General features: G+C 46.0%; 1 protein-coding gene across 3 annotated transcripts in view; it reads left to right on the top strand.

Annotated features, from left to right (window-relative positions):
* FOXP4 (forkhead box P4) overlaps positions 1-17,840 on the top strand; it is a 288,966-nt gene that overhangs the window by 164,680 nt on the left and 106,446 nt on the right. For all 3 annotated transcript variants that reach the window (XM_069238402.1, XM_069238400.1, XM_069238401.1), the window contains exon 4: positions 7,552-7,674. In XM_069238402.1, coding sequence (XP_069094503.1) covers positions 7,552-7,674 — 123 coding nt within the window. The remainder of the gene's footprint in view (positions 1-7,551; positions 7,675-17,840) is intronic.

The following is a 17,840-nucleotide window of genomic DNA, read 5'->3' on the forward strand; positions in this document are numbered from 1 at the left end:
AAGGACCAAGGAACATAGTATGGCCGTGTGATGGTGGGATGAATTTGGCCATTTGGGACGGAGGAAGGGGGTACAGCTTGGACTTGTAGACCAAGGGCATGCTTTAGTCTGTGCAGTGGAGGCAGAAAATGGAGTGACATTCTGGTGTAAGAGGAGGTTAGCCTTCTGGCGAAAGGATCAGGCCATCTGGCAGAGAGATAGTTGGGCCATCTGGCACAGCTAATTGTTCCTTTTGGCAAAGTGCCTTTTGTCATGAGGGTGTTGGGCCTTTTTATCATGATTTTTATTATGGGGGCAGTTTGGCCTTCTGGTTCTGGGCTTCAGTTTGTTTTTCTGGGTTGTGCGACTAGCCTTTGTGGACTGGCATTGGGGCTGGGGTTTACAGAATGTGTCTAGGAAAGAGGTTGCTGGGTTCTGGGAGAGAAGGTGGTCTATTCACGGCCTTCTGAAATTGTGGTCCATAAAGACACGTCTTCAGGCCTTTTCTACATTAAAGAGGGTAGGGACAATCCTGATAGATAAATCTTGGGTGCAAAGATGGAGAAGACCTTTTTTTTTTTTTTCTTTCTTGCACTTTTTGGTCTCCAGTCTGCCGGTGTTCTTGCTGCAGGAATGCTGACAGCCTCCGAAGATGGTGTACTTGTCAGCCACATAGGTATGGATACTGCTTGTGATGACTTTGTAGGTGATGTAACTTTCTTTGAAAGAGTTGCAGTCGATAAGAGGAGTCAGTGGATGACTGTTAGGTTTAAATTGGTGGTGATGTGGTCATGCTTCTTCAGGCCCTAGATGAGATGTGGTGTGCCATATAGGATGCCATTAAGGGAGGCCAGCGTTAACAAAGCAGCAGAGCTGGACCATACCACTCTCTAGATGTAAAAGAATGGGGGTTTGACCAGCAGCATTGAGTATTTTCCACCGAGGCACTGGGCCCATTTTTAAAGTCTCTGATACATGAGGTAAAGAACACTAACTGAAGAAAAAAAAATCAAGTGAAAAAAGCTCAAAGGAAAACAGTTGTGGCTGATCAGTATGAAAAAGGTACCGATTACCAGGGGCAAAGGATGTCCAGTTTTAGTGCCCAGGATATGCCCCATTGTATCCTTTGGTCATAGGTCAAAAAGTTGAATTCCTCCTGCAGTATACATACTGGTAGGGAGGGGTAGTTGGTGTTTCATAGTGTGGTGCTTCTCCTCCATCTGCACCAAGAGGAAGTACCCAAAATTAAGAAGGCTCAAAAAAGAGACAAGATAGCCCCACTTATGGTTATCCAGTATTGGATCTTTCATAGATGTACATGCTTGAATCATTCCCCGTTATCAAAGTGGGAGTCCAACAGTACCATAATAAAGCAATTTGCAAAAATGATAATAGGCTGATACAGCAGGCCATAACTTTAATAGCCTATCTGTGTCCTGTTTAAAACAGGTCAGAACTTGAACTATGACCAATCAGGTGCTAGCACTCTCTAGAACACTTTCAAGAGAGGCTGATTCCCTTAGATTTTCTACTGCATGTCATGTGAGGCTGCGTGTGGATGATCCACACAGAGACTGTCTATACTGTGTCTACCCACAACAACAGGTAAAGGAGTGTAAAATGTGCTGTACCTTATCTTCAAAAGGTTTGAGAGATCGAGTGAGAAGCTTACTTCTGTGGCTGCAGAAGTCAAGACCCCAAAGATCCAGCTCTTCAGATGAGGGCAGTGATTGAACTGTAAGGCGCCAAAAAAGGTCAAGATCCTAAGACCAAGGGATTTCTGAGGAGAGCAGGAACGCTTTGAAGTCTCACCGAAAAGACACTCACAAAAAGGAGAAAATTCTGCATCTCTTCAGGGTCGGCCTGCTCCCAACCATCCTTTCAATCTCTGAAGAAATAGGAACATCACCACTCTCCCTCATTTGAACCGTCGAGGTCTAAAATCCCTCTCACAACTATATTGACAACAACACCACAGTCGATGTTAGTGTCGAGGACGATCACAGCTACCGTCACTACCGTCTCATAGATGAGGGCATCGTTGTCAAGAACATCGTAGACGACAGCTATTACTGCTTAACAAAGACTGCCTTGCTCCCAGAGGTGACCTCTGCAAGTTTCAGCTTTGCTTCCAAGCCATCTGTTAGACTGGGAGGAGTCTGAAGGTTAGGGACTATTGGGGTACCACACAGTCCCGCAGAACTTCAAGTGAAGTATCAAGAGCACGGCGAGGACAATGACCAACATTGCTATGAGTCTTATTACACCTGCATAGCAAGCACCATGAACATTGACTATCCTCAGCCAAGGCAAAATGTTGTACAAATGCCACCTCCCTGGCTCAGGATTTGCAGGCCATGCTGCAGGATTACAGAAGGAGGTTTCTGGACTCTAAAAACAGAACCACAGCCAATGCAACCTCAGGCTGTTTCTCATACCACGCCGAGAAACACCCCTCCAACAGTGCCCAGATTTACACCAATTTCACCCATTGTCGCACCTGCTATGGAGGATGATGCTTCTACAGACGATGAAAGGGAAGAGGGAGAAATCCCTGGTCCACAACTACCGCAGGATGAACGGGACGATTACTTGGTCCCTACTCCATCTCCTCCACCTCCTCACCCTTCAGACTCTCCCCTGAGAACATCAGGGGTTTCCACAACTTATTGGACTGAGCTGCAGCACGTTTCCACTTACCAAGCTCCGTAATGCAGTTGGACTGTTTTCTCTATTATTTTAAAGAGCAGGCTAGAAAGTCGGTGAGAGCCATCACCATCATAGATTACATCAGGAATGAGGGGCTTAAAATCATGAAAAATCTGGCTACGGTCCTTCCAGTTCCACGTCGCCTGGATAAAAAATATAAGGCCACAGAGGATTCCCCTGCTTATCCATTCCCATATCTCATCCACCAGATAAGTAAGGTAGATGTCTGGACAATGTGGGGAAGAGGCTTTCTCTCGTATCTGCCATTCCTGTCGTGCAGCTAGCACTCTTGGAATCCTAGGGCGTTATGACTGTCAGATGTGGTCAAGATAGCAGCTTGCTTGATCTAATGCCTGAGGACAACAAGTCTGAATCGAAGAAGGGCGAGCGTACTTCTTCAGACATTATCTATCATGCTCCCAACATCGCCTCCACAGATTTCTGCCAGTTAGTCGGAACAGCAGTTTTAAGGTGCCAGGAATGGCTAAAAGCCACATCGTTTAGACCGGAGGTCCAATCAAAGATCTTGGACATGGCCTACGATGGCAACACCTTGTTTAAGAAGCACATTGACAACGTCTTATTAGCAATAAAAACTGACACAGACACTGCCAGGTCTCTCTGCACTTTACTGTTCAAGAAATTCCCCTTTCGAGGTGCCGGAGGGAGAGGTTTCTCTTCTTACAGAGGTGGATACCAAAGACCCCAGCAATTTCAAACTCAGTCCCAATATATGCCCTCCCACCATCAGGCATATCGCCAGCCACCCTCAGCAGCATACAACAAGCAAACGTGACGCCAAAAGCAACCCCTTCAGGGTAGAGATACAGGCTGCAAACAATGACCTGGATCAGGTACTGTCTACACCCACTCCTTCCATCCATGTGGGCCTGGATATCTCGAACTACCTCCGCCACCGGAAGGAGACCGCATCAAACAAATGGGCGTGGGAGCTAGTAAACTTCGGCTATACTTTGGAGTTTGTCCGGAGACCACCAACCCATCCTCCGAAAGGAGTAATCTTTTACAGAGTAAAGGGACATTATTAAAGCTTTCCAAAGGTTCATTAGAGAAGGTCTCCCTCCATCACATCAAAAAGGATTAGCATTTTACTTTTGTTTTTTTCCTGGTGCGAAAGGAGACGAGGGAATGGAGGCCCATACTGGACCTCAGGGAACTGAACACATTTCTGCGCAAATAGTCCTCTGTATGATTACTTTAGCAGACATCTTTCATCATCTAGACAGCGGAGATTTCATGACATCATTGGACTTACAGGGTGCTTACTTCCACATTCCCATTCATCCAAGGCATCGCAAATACCTCAGTTTCACCATTGCTAGTACCCACTATCAGTTAAAAGTCCTTCCTTTCAGACTAAAGTCAGCCCCTCAGATTTTTATGAAATATCTTACCTCAGTGGCGGCTACACTTCACAAACAAGGTCATTAGGTATTTTCCTACCTAGACAGTTGGCTGCTGAAAGCTTCATCACATCAAGAAGCATCCCAAGCCACCATAGCCTGCCTTTCACTGTTTCACAGGCTGGGCCTTATTGTAAGCTGCCAGACATCTTCCGCCATGCCAACTTAAAAGATAACTTTCCTGGGTGCCAACCGCAACACAATCGAGAGCAAGGCTTACTTGTCAGAAGACAGACAATGAAGCCTATCCAACCTGGCTCTACAGATCTCCAAAAGAAAGCCTGTTTCTGTAAGACTATTCAAGGCACTCCTGGGGATGATCTCCTCTGCAATAAACCTAATGCTGCTGGCACGACTAAAGATGACTGTTACAAGAGGAGCTACAGAAGCAATGGATCTAGTCTCAAGATCAGCATTACTTCAAGGAAAGTGGAAATGCTAGCATGGTGATCTTGCATAGATCATATCTCTCAAGGCCCGATATTCCTGACTCCAGTTCCAGAATTCGTCATCACACCCGATGCTTCCCTAGAGGGCTGGGACGGCCATTCACAGGGCCTGCGGATCTAAAGGAAATAGTCCAAGCATAAAAAACTAATGCACATCAATCACTTAGAACTAAAAGTGATATTTCTCTTGCTGCAAGCTTTTCTGCCACGGATAACTGGCTCCTACTTACTGGTCCATACAGACAACTCGACCAGCATGTAATACATTAACAAACAGGGAGGAACCCGGTCTCTGTCTCTTTGTCAAGAAGCCCAAGGCTCTTTGGGATTGGATCACAATTCACAGAATTTCTCTGAGCCGAACACATGTCTGGGTGAACAACACTTTATTGGACATTCTCAGCAGAATATAGGACAGTTGCCACAAGTGGGAATGTGATAAACTAGAAGTAAACAAGATTTTCTCATGCTGGGGCAAGCTAGCATTGGATATTTTTGTGACGGACAGGAACGCCAAATGCCAGTTCTATGCCAGTCAATTCCTGCTCCCAGGGTCGTGGGGGAATGCCCTTTCCATGCAATGGTCCGGAATTCATTCATACACTTTTCCTCCTTCCAATTACTCCCCAGGATTTTAAGGAAAATGAAAGTGGAGCACTGTCGACTCATCCTGATAGTCTCTTAAGTGGCCCAGACAGCACTGGCTTAAGGAGCTGATTCTCCCTTCCATGACAGAACCCATCCATTTTCCGCAGAAAGGAACTCTTCTAACAAAGAACCAGGGCCAAGTTTTACGCCCAGAGCCAGCCTCTCTCCAGTTGCACACATGGCTCCTAAGTTGTACGAGTTCAGAAACTTAACCATCAATCAGGAATGCACAGATACATTATCTAGAGCACGGACGGAGAGTTTGAACAAAACTTATAGGCTAAAGTGGAAAAGACTCTGTTCTTGATGTCATCAGAATAACTTGCACCCGTTTGAAGCTCCCGAACAGATCATACCTTATCATCTTTCACTAGCCAAATAAGGCCTTGTTTATGCATCAATTAATGTTCACCTCACTGAAATCTCAAGGTGCAGACATTCTACAAAAACTAATCTCTCTGCTCCTAAGCAATACTTGAAAGGGCTAGTCAGAACTTTCCCACAGTTGCAAGTGGCTCCCCCAGAATGGCATCCCAACTTGGTCCTCTCGCAATTAATGAAATCCCCTTTCAAACCATTTCATAATACTGAACTGAAGTTCCTCACATGGAAGATCGCTATAGTACTCGCTCTCACATCCACTAGAAAAGTCAGTGAGATACAGGTCTTCACGATCCTAGAGCCCTTTCTGCGCTTCACAGACTAATTTGTCCTTCTGAGAACAAATCTGAGGTTCATTCCAAAGGTTCCTTCCCAATTTCACCTCAATCAACTTATCATATGTTGGACATTTTCTCCCACTCCTACTACATTGGGTGAAAGGATTCTCCACACTTTAGACATCAAACGGTATCAAAGTTCTCCCTCCATTGTACTAAACAGATTAGCGAAACTGATCAACTGCTAGTCTCCTATAATCAAGAGTGTCAGGGGACTGCAGTGATGAAAGCCACAAAAGCATGGTGGATCTCAGCAACAATTCAGTTTTGCCATTCCAAGGCTGGCAAACCTCTGACAAGAAAAGTTAAGGCACATTCTGCAAGAGCAGTATCCACTTCAGCTGCTTTTTTTGCAGGCATCCCACTGAAGAAAATATGGCTTGCTGCCACATGGCAGAGTACCCCCTCGTTCATGCATCACTACTGCCTAGTCAACACAATGCAGTGACTCTGCTGTGGGACAAGCTGTGTTATGCCATCTATTCCAATAAGATGAGCCTCTTTGAATAGAGGTGTTTATTCATATTAATTTTAATGCTTTTTCAGTCAGTTGTATATTACTGCTTTCTTGTTCTGTTAACATTTATTGTTCTAAATACATGCTAATGTATGATGTAGCAACGCTGAGAAATAACTTTTCTTTCCCACTGTTGCTACATCAGAAGTGAATAACCAGACTTAGAACCTGGCATTCACAATAGAGGCTCTCGGTGAGGGCAATAGATAACAACATTGTTATTATTACAACTACTTTTATGTGCAAGCTTAGAACTGTGTGTTGAGAACCAGAGAGTCCGTGCATGCAACAATTCTTGGAGCTGAACATGGAAATAACGTTTTTTCAAAATTTCTTAATCGAGAGCAACTCCACTGATGAAAGAGTGAATGCTTAGACTGTTTTGGGAAGCACTCCTTACACTAGTCAGAATATTTCAGTGTGTCTGTATAGAATAGCCAAGCATGTGTGAACATTGGAGTAAACGAGTATCTCTGGAGAGAAGCTTGCACCTGGATACCACTGACCAAGCTTGCTTTGCAAGGATTTAAATACTCCCATGAAACTCCTGCCTGGATCTTCAGCCCAGACCTTACTGAACTGACAATGGGAAGTCAGAAGGATGGACTTCACTCATTAGAAACCCTTAAAGAGCCAGCATAGACCTGGCAGTTGCTGGTCTTAAAATGGTAAGGCACCTAACCTTCCTTGACAGCTTGCTGTCATAAAATGATAAAAATCACACTGCAGTATACACTTGCCACAAAAGGATAGTCTTCTGGTTGTAGCCCTAAGTTCGTACTAAAGAAATTAACAGCTGCGGTTTCTTTCTGTTCAGATCATTCTAAATCAAAGAGCGTTCATTTTGACCTGTATTTATTCTGTTAAAATTCAACTACTATAATTCAAAATATAATATGAGCCGCATTTTCATTATGGTTTGATCCTGCCTAGGATAGTTATGAATTGCTTTGAAGAGCGTAGTTATTCTTGAATTTCACCAAGCTAAAAGGTACCACCAGAATAATTTTGGGGGACCAGGCTGACCAATGTGGTGCGGTTGAAGAATGCCTTTTTGTCTAAATGTTCACACGTTCTTCAAACCAATAGTATTTCTCCTCTCGTAGGTACCCGTGTCCGTCGCCATGATGTCCCCTCAGATGATCACACCACAGCAGATGCAACAGATCCTGTCGCCACCACAGCTTCAGGCCTTGCTGCAACAACAACAAGCAGTCATGCTCCAGCAGGTGAGGTTTCAGCTTTCCACGCTTGTAAGTAATGGCAGACCTGACCGGCAGGTCTGGTCTCTGGCTTTACACCCCTTTAAATATTGCCACCCCTGATTTAAAGGCGACGTCCATGATTTCACATCCTGTGAAGGTATTGTAACATTTGGCTAGCAACTGAGGTATCCAGCTTTGCATCCCTTGTAAATGCGTCTGTATGCACTGCCGCTCTTGACCCACAGGTGAGCTATCCAGCTTTGCACCCGTGTATGTACTACCACGTGGTCTGCAGGCGAGGTCTGTGGTTTTACCACCATGGAGCTACATCACACCTGGCTTGAAATTGGGGTATCCAGCTTTACACCCCCCTGTAACGCTGTCACACCTGACCTCCAGTTGAGGCCTTGAGCATTCCTGACTCGCAGATGAGGTATCCAATTTTTTGGTCCCTGTAAATGCTGCCACACCTGACATACAGGTAAGGTTTTTAGCTGTACATCCCTTGTAATTACTACCCATGACCACGAGAGGTGTCTATTCCACTATCCCATTGGGGTACGTTTATGCCTGGCTTGCAAGTGAGATGTCCAGCTTTAAACCCCTAGAAGTATTATCAAAGTTGACCTGCAGATAAGGTCTCCGAAGTTACACCCCTTATAATGACGTACATGATCTCGAGGTGAAGTCTCCAGCTTTACAGCTTCTCTTGCTACTCCTGACGTGCAGGCCACGTCTCCAGCTGTAAGCCCCTTACAAATTCCGCAGCCCCAGTCCTGCAGGTGATAGTTCCTTAATGCCATCCCTTCTGACACTCCCTCTCCTGCCACGTAAGTACAATGCCCATCATAGCTTCTCAGGCATGTTTACATCTGTTATGCAGATAAGATCTAATGCTTTTCAGTTGATACCACACATTCTTAAGTTTATTAGAGCTGTTTCCATGTAGCTATGGATTAACACCCTACCCTCCACTCACATTCCCAATTTACGTGAGAAATGAGCGATACACCCAAAAGAGGACAGAAGTGTGTTGATGAGCTTCGTAGATAAAAACACATGTGGATGTTCAGACAAGTGTTTGTGTGCATACAGACCTGCACTCCTCCCAACACCTTATACTCTCTCATTGGCTGTTTACTCAAAATACACATCATCTGGGTGGGAGGATCCAAGGGGTGGGAACAACAGTTGTAAAAGATCACTGGAGATGGGCTTGTAGAGGTGCCCTCCTATGCACGCACCCTCCATCTCTTCTCTTTCTAGCCCACGTACAAGTGAACAGGTCTGTGCAGAGTGCACTGGATTATTGGGCAGATGTTGTAAAAGTGAACTGGGGTTTGCTGGGTTTTATTAAGACCCTTCACTATATGTGTGTGTGTGTGTGTGTATATATATATATATATATATATATATATATATATATATGTTCGATGGCATGTGTAGCTGCAGATACACATGCTTTGCACATCCCGCCATCTAGTGTTGGGCTCGGAGTGTTACAAGTTGTTTTTCTTCGAAGAAGTCTTTTCGAGTCACGAGATCGAGGGACTCCTCCCCTTTTGGCTCCATTGCGCATGGGCGTCGACTCCATCTTAGATTGTTTTTTTTTCCGCCATCGGGTTCGGACGTGTTCCTTTTCGCTCTGTGTTTCGGTTCGGAAAGATAGTTAGAATCTCGGAAAATTCGACGGTATTGTTTGCGTTCGGTATCAGGTTAGTTACAACAGATCGACACCAACTTTTGAAGAGCTCCGGTGGCCCTTTGGGTTTTTTTCGATCCCCCGTCGGGGCCTGGTCGGCCCGACCACGTGTCTCTTCAAGGCTGATGGAACGGACCCCATTCCGCTTCTGCCCCAAATGCCACAACAAGTATCCGTATACAGATCAGCACCTGGTCTGTAACTTGTGTTTGTCTCCAGAACACAATGAAGATAATTGTGAAGCCTGTCGAGCGTTTCGGTCGAGGAAGACACTAAGAGACCGAAGAGCAAGAAGACTGCAAATGGCGTCGGCGCCGACAGTACAAAGACGCTTGGAGGAGGAAGAAGAAACCTTCTCCATCCAGGACTCTGACTCGGAGGAGCTCGATCCTGAAGAGACGCCTAAAACCGTGAGTAAGACGTCGACACACAAAACTCACGAGAAGACAACAAAAGCCCAGGGGACGCCACCACCAGCAGGCCATGGCTTAACCCGAAAAATAGGTGACCGACCATCGGCACCGAAAAAGGGCACGCATGTGTCGAAGTCATCCGACTCCGGTCGAGATACCGGCACACAGCAAACTCGAGCCTGAGACAGCGGGACAGAGCAAGTTCCACACCGAGAGGGCGGCACCGAGAGACCGGGACGCCGAAAATAAAGAAGGTGTTGTCGGAGCCGAAAAAGGCTACCGAAAAGATTTCCATTCTGAAACATCCAGCCTCGGAACCGAAATCAGGTTCCTACTCAGAGGAACAGGGACTGTCCTCCCAAATGCAAGGACATAAGTTCGGACAAGAACTACAGTCAATGGAGCCAGACTACACTCAGAGAAGGCTCCACATCCAAAAGGACACAGGGAAGATAAGTACTCTTCCCCCAATTAGGATGAAAAGAAGCCTTGCCTTTCAAGAAAAGGGCAAGCAGCCACAGGCAAAGGTGGCAAAACAAACAACACCGCCACCATCCCCACCACCATCAACGCACACATCACCGGTAGCCACTCCACCACTGATGCAATCCCCAACTCATACTGGAATGAGTCAGGATGATCCCGACGCATGGGATCTTTATGATGCGCCAGTGTCAGATAACAGCCCAGACTGTTACCCAGCTAGGCCGTCGCCACCTGAGGACAGTACAGCTTATACACAGGTGGTGTCAAGAGCAGCTGCATTTCATAACATCACCTTGCACGCAGAACCGACGGAGGATGACTTTTTGTTTAATACACTATCCTCGACTCATAGCCAATACCAAAGCTTACCTATGCTACCTGGAATGCTAAAACACTCCAAACAGGTGTTTCAGGAGCCTGTGAAGGGCAGGGCCATAACTCCAAGAGTAGAAAAAAAAGTACAAGCCACCGTTAACAGACCCTGTATGTATCACGCAGCAATTAACACCAGACTCTGTGGTAGTAGGGGCAGCTCGCAAAAGAACAAACTCTCACACCTCAGGAGACGCACCACCTCCAGACAAGGAGAGTCTCAAGTTCGACGCTGCGGGGAAAAGGGTTGCAGCACAAGCTGCCAACCAATGGCGTATTGCCAACTCACAGGCACTGCTGGCAAGATATGATAGGGCTCATTGGGACGAAATGCAACATTTCATTGAACACTTACCCAAGGAGTTCCAGAAGAGGGCACAACAAGTGGCGGAGGAAGGACAAAGTATCTCAAATAATCAGATACGGTCAGCAATGGATGCAGCAGATACAACTGCTAGGACAGTAAATACAGCAGTAATCATAAGGAGACACGCATGGTTGCGTACGTCAGGATTCAAGCTGGAAATACAACAAGCCGTGCTTAATATGTCTTTTAACGGACAGCAGTTGTTTGGGCCGGAGGTGGACACTGCTATCGAAAAACTTTAAAAAGACACTGATACGGCCAAAGCCATGGGCGCACTCTACTCCCCACAGAGCAGAGGCACATTTCACAAAATGCAGTTTAGAGGGGGGTTTCGAGGACAAACTACAGAACCCACAACCTCACAAACAAGGCCCACTTATCAGAGCCAATATCAGCGGGGAAGTTTTCGTGGACAATATAGAGGGGGACAATTCCAAAAGAGTAGAGGGAAGTTCCAAAGTCCCAAAAATCCTCAAAACGAGCAGTAACTTCCACGTCACAAATCCCCAACACCTAACACCTGTGGGGGAAGACTAACCAAGTTTTACAAACATTGGGAGGAAATAACAACAGACACTTGGGTCCTAGCAATTATCCAGCATGGTTATTGCATAGAATTTCTCAAATACCCTCCAAACGTCCCACCGAAAACACTCAATATGTCAAAACAACACATGGATCTTCTAGGACTAGAGGTCCAAGCGTTGATACAAAAGGGAGAAATAGAATTAGTACCAATTCAACAAAAAGGAACAGGAGTTTACTCTCTGTACTTTCTCATACCCAAAAAGGACAAGACTCTAAGACCCATATTAGATCTCAGAACATTAAATACCTTCATCAAATCAGATCACTTTCACATGGTGACATTACAGGACGTAATCCCACTGCTCAAACAACAAGACTACATGACAACACTAGACCTAAAGGATGCATACTTCCATATACCAATACATCCCTCACACAGAAAGTACTTAAGGTTTGTATTCCAAGGGGTACATTACCAATTCAAAGTGTTGCCATTCGGGATAACAACTGCACCAAGAGTTTTTACAAAATGCCTGGCAGTAGTAGCTGCTCATATCAGAAGGCAGCAAAAATATGTGTTCCCGTACCTAGACGATTGGTTAATCAAAACCAACATGCAAGAACGGTGTTCACAACAGACAAAGTATGTCATAGAAACCCTCCACAAACTAGGTTTCTCACTCAACTACACAAAGTCACACCTTCAGCCGTGTCAAACACAGCAATACTGGGGGGCGACAATCAACACAATAAAAGGGATTGCCACTCCAAGTCCGCAAAGGGTACAGGCATTTCACAATGTAATACAGGCCATGTATCCAAAACAAAAGGTTCGATGGCATCTGTCGCTGTAGATACGCATGTTCTGCAATAGCTCGCCATCTGGTGTTGGGCCGGAGTGTTACAAGTTGTTTTTCTTCGAAGAAGTCTTTCGAGTCACGGGACCGAGTGACTCCTCCTTTTGTCTCCATTGCGCATGGGCGTCGACTCCATCCTCGATTGTTTTTTTTCCGCCATCGGGTTCGGACGTGTTCCTGTCGCTCCGAGTTTCGGAACAGAAAAAATAGTTAATTTCGGAAGATTTTCGTCGGTATTGTTGCGTTCGGGATCGGCATACTTAGATTCAACACCGCATCGAAGATCGAAGAGCTCCGGTGCCCTTCGGGGTAGTTTTTCGATCCTCCGTCGGGGCCTGGTCGGCCCGACCGCGTGCTGAAGAACGCCGATGGAACGGACCCCGTTCCGTTTCTGCCCCAAATGCCACAATAAATACCCCTACACAGACCAACACTTGGTCTGCAACCTGTGCCTGTCACCTGAGCACAGCGAAGACACCTGCGAGGCCTGTCGTGCGTTCCGGTCCCGAAAAACACTCCGAGACCGTCGAGCCAGAAGACTTCAAATGGCGTCCGCACCGACAGCCCGACGGGAGTTCGAGGAACAGGAAGAGGAAGGTACCTTCTCGATCCAAGACTCAGACTCCGAAGGATTCGACGATACACAAACCGTGAGTAAGACGTCGAAAACCACACAAAGAAACATTTACAAGGCCCAGGGGACGCCACTGCCACCAGGCCATGGCTCAACCCATAAAATCGGTGACCGACCGTCGGCACCGAAAAAGGCCCAAACAGTGCCGAGATCGTCCGACTCCGGTCGAGACACCGGCACGCAGCCTTCTCGGGACCGAGAAAGTGCTGGAGACAAGCCTCGACACCGAGATGCCGGTGTGGACACGGCTCGACGCCGAGACAGCGGCACCGAAACAGATCGACGCCGAGAGCTTTCGGCCCCGAAAAGGAAAAAAGTCACCTCGGAGCCGAAAAAACACGCAGACAAAGTTTCGACGCCGAAACAAACTGCAAGCGACCCAGCTTCAGGCTCTTATACAGAAGAGCACTCGCTAACCTCCCAAATGCAGAAGCATAGGTTTGAGGAAGAGCTACAAGCAACTGATGCGGACCATACGCAAAAGCGTATCTTCATTCAGCAGGGGACAGGAAAAATAAGCACCCTTCCCCCCATTAGGAGAAAGAGAAGGTTGGAGTTCCAGACGGAACAAGCACCACAACCAAAAGTGGTGAAAAGAGTTACACCACCACCCTCTCCTCCGCCCGTGATTAACGTTTCACCAGCACAAACGCCATCACACTCCCCAGCTCACACCACCATGAGCCAGGGTGACCAAGACCAGGACGCATGGGACCTATACGACGCCCCAGTGTCAGATAACAGCCCAGAGGCATACCCTACAAAACCATCTCCACCAGAAGACAGCACCGCGTACTCTCAGGTGGTGGCTAGAGCAGCACAATTTCACAACGTAAGCCTCCACTCAGAACAGGTCGAGGATGATTTCTTGTTCAACACACTCTCCTCCACCCACAGCTCCTACCAAAGCCTGCCTATGCTCCCTGGTATGCTCCGGCACGCAAAAGACATATTTAAGGACCCGGTCAAAAGTAGGGCAATCACACCAAGGGTGGAAAAAAAGTATAAGCCGCCTCCTACAGACCCGGCTTTCATCACAACACAGCTGCCACCAGACTCTGTTGTTGTAGGAGCAGCTAGGAAAAGGGCCAACTCTCACACATCTGGAGATGCACCACCCCCAGATAAAGAAAGCCGCAAGTTTGATGCAGCTGGTAAGAGAGTCGCAGCACAAGCTGCAAACCAGTGGCGCATCGCGAACTCCCAGGCACTACTTGCGCGCTATGACAGAGCCCACTGGGACGAGATGCAACATCTCATTGAACATCTGCCCAAAGACTTCCAAAATAGGGCAAAACAAGTGGTTGAGGAGGGACAGGCCATCTCCAACAACCAGATCCGCTCCTCCATGGACGCTGCAGATACAGCTGCACGGACAATTAATACATCTGTAACTATCAGAAGGCATGCATGGCTCCGAACGTCTGGATTTAAACCAGAGATTCAACAAGCAGTTCTCAATATGCCTTTTAATGAAAAAGAACTGTTCGGTCCAGAAGTGGACACAGCGATTGAGAAACTCAAAAAAGATACGGACACTGCCAAAGCCATGGGCGCACTCTACTCCCCGCAGAGCAGAGGGAATTACAGCTCATTCCGTAAAACGCCCTTTCGAGGGGGGTTTCGGGGTCAAAGCACACAAGCCAGCACCTCACAAGCCACACCGTCCAGTTACCAAGGACAGTATAGAGGAGGTTTTCGGGGACAATATAGAGGAGGGCAATTCCCTAGAAATAGAGGAAGATTCCAAAGCCCCAAAACCCCTACTACTAAACAGTGACTCACATGTCACTCACCCCCTCCACACAACACCAGTGGGGGGACGAATAGGTCATTATTACAGAGCATGGGAGAAAATCACTACAGACACTTGGGTTCTAGCAATTATCCAACATGGTTACTGCATAGAATTTCTACAGTTCCCTCCAAACATACCACCAAAAGCACAAAATTTAACAACACACCATTCCAATCTCCTAGAGATAGAAGTGCAGGCACTATTGCAAAAGAATGCAATCGAATTAGTGCCAAACACACAAATAAACACAGGAGTTTACTCACTGTACTTTCTGATACCAAAGAAGGACAAAACACTGAGACCAATCCTAGACCTCAGAGTAGTCAACACTTTCATCAAATCAGACCACTTCCACATGGTCACACTACAAGAAGTATTGCCATTGCTAAAGCTGCACGACTACATGGCAACTTTAGACCTCAAGGATGCTTATTTCCATATACCAATTCACCCATCGCACAGGAAATACCTAAGGTTTGTATTCAAAGGAATACATTACCAATTCAAGGTACTGCCTTTCGGATTAACAACCGCACCAAGAGTCTTTACCAAATGTCTAGCGGTAGTCGCTGCACACATCAGAAGGCAGCAAATACATGTGTTCCCATATCTAGACGACTGGCTAATCAAGGCCCATTCGTTAATAGAGTGCTCAAATCACACAAATCATATCATACAAACCCTCTTCAAACTAGGGTTCACCGTCAATTTCACAAAATCCAAAATTCGGCCACGCAAGGTACAACAATACCTGGGAGCCATAATAGACACATCAAAAGGAGTAGCCACTCCAAGTCCACAAAGAATTCAAAATTTCAACACCATCATACAACGCATGTATCCAACACAAAAGATACAAGCAAAGATGGTATTACAACTCCTAGGCATGATGTCATCATGCATAGCCATTGTCCCAAACGCAAGACTGCACATGAGGCCCTTACAACAATGCCTAGCATCACAGTGGTCTCAAGCACAGGGTCACCTTCTAGATCTGGTGTTAATAGACCGCCAAACTTACCTCTCGCTTCTGTGGTGGAACAACATAAATTTAAACAAGGGGCGGCCTTTCCAAGACCCAGTGCCACAATACGTAATAACAACAGATGCTTCCATGACAGGGTGGGGAGCACACCTCGATCAACACAGCATACAAGGACAATGGAACGTACATCAAACAAAACTGCATATCAATCACCTAGAACTTCTTGCAGTTTTTCAAGCACTAAAAGCTTTCCAACCAATAATAGTTCACAAATACATTCTCGTCAAAACAGACAACATGACAACAATGTATTATCTAAACAAGCAGGGAGGGACGCACTCCACGCAGTTAAGCCTGTTAGCACAAAAAATTTGGCATTGGGCAATTCACAACCAAATTCGCCTAATTGCACAGTTTATACCAAGGATACAAAATCAACTCGCACACAATCTTTCTCGAGATCACCAACAGGTCCACGAATGGGAAATTCACCCCCAAATACTGAACACTTATTTCAAACTCTGGGGAACACCTCAGATAGACTTGTTTGCGACAAGGGAGAACGCAAAATGCCAAAACTTCGCATCCAGATACCCACACAAACAATCCCAAGGCAATGCCCTATGGATGAACTGGTCAGGGATATTTGCTTACGCTTTTCCTCCTCTCCCTCTCCTTCCTTACCTGGTAAACAAACTCAGTCAAAGCAAACTCAAACTCATATTGATAGCACCAACTTGGGCAAGGCAACCCTGGTACACAACGCTGCTAGACCTATCAGTGGTACCCTGCATCAAATTGCCCAACAGGCCAGATCTGTTGACACAGCACAACCAAAAGATCAGACACCCAGATCCAGCATCGCTGAATCTAGCAATCTGGCTCCTGAAATCCTAGAATTCGGGCACTTACAACTTACCCAAGAATGTATGGAAGTCATAAAACAAGCAAGAAGGCCATCCACCAGGCACTGCTATGCAAGTAAATGGAAGAGGTTTGTTTGCTACTGCCATATTAATCAAATACAACCATTACACACAACTCCAGAACATGTAGTGGGCTACTTGTTTCACTTACAAAAATCTAACCTAGCTTTCTCTTCCATTAAGATTCACCTTGCAGCAATATCTGCATACCTGCAGACTACCTATTCAACTTCCCTATATAAAATACCAGTCATTAAAGCATTCATGGAGGGCCTTAGGAGAATTATACCACCAAGAACACTACCTGTTCCTTCATGGAACCTAAATGTTGTCCTAACTAGACTTATGGGTCCACCTTTTGAACCCATGCACTCATGCGACATACAGTTCCTAACCTGGAAGGTGGCATTTCTCATCGCCATTACTTCCCTGAGAAGAGTAAGCGAGATTCAGGCGTTTACTATACAGGAACCTTTTATACAACTACACAAAAATAAAGTCGTCCTAAGGACCAATCCTAAATTTTTGCCAAAGGTTATTTCACCGTTCCATCTAAATCAAACAGTGGAACTTCCGGTGTTCTTTCCACAGCCAGATACCGTAGCTGAAAGGGCACTACATACATTAGATGTCAAAAGAGCATTAATGTATTACATTGACAGAACAAAGAACATCAGAAAGACTAAACAACTCTTTATTGCATTTCAAAAACCTCATGCAGGAAACCCAATTTCAAAACAAGGTATAGCCAGATGGATAGTTAAATGCATCCAAATCTGCTACCTTAAAGCTAAACGACAGCTGCCCATTACACCAAGGGCACACTCAACCAGAAAGAAAGGTGCTACCATGGCCTTTCTAGGAAACATCCCAATGCAAGAAATATGTAAGGCAGCCACATGGTCTACGCCTCACACATTCACCAAGCACTACTGTGTAGACGTGTTATCCGCACAACAAGCCACAGTAGGTCAAGCTGTATTAAGGACATTATTTCAGACTACTTCCACTCCTACAGGCTGATCCACCGCTTTTGGGGAAATAACTGCTTACTAGTCTATTGCAGAACATGCGTATCTACAGCGACAGATGCCATCGAACTGAAAATGTCACTTACCCAGT

This window comes from Pleurodeles waltl, chromosome 6, assembly GCF_031143425.1.
Source record: "Pleurodeles waltl isolate 20211129_DDA chromosome 6, aPleWal1.hap1.20221129, whole genome shotgun sequence".
NCBI lineage: Eukaryota > Metazoa > Chordata > Amphibia > Caudata > Salamandridae > Pleurodeles > Pleurodeles waltl.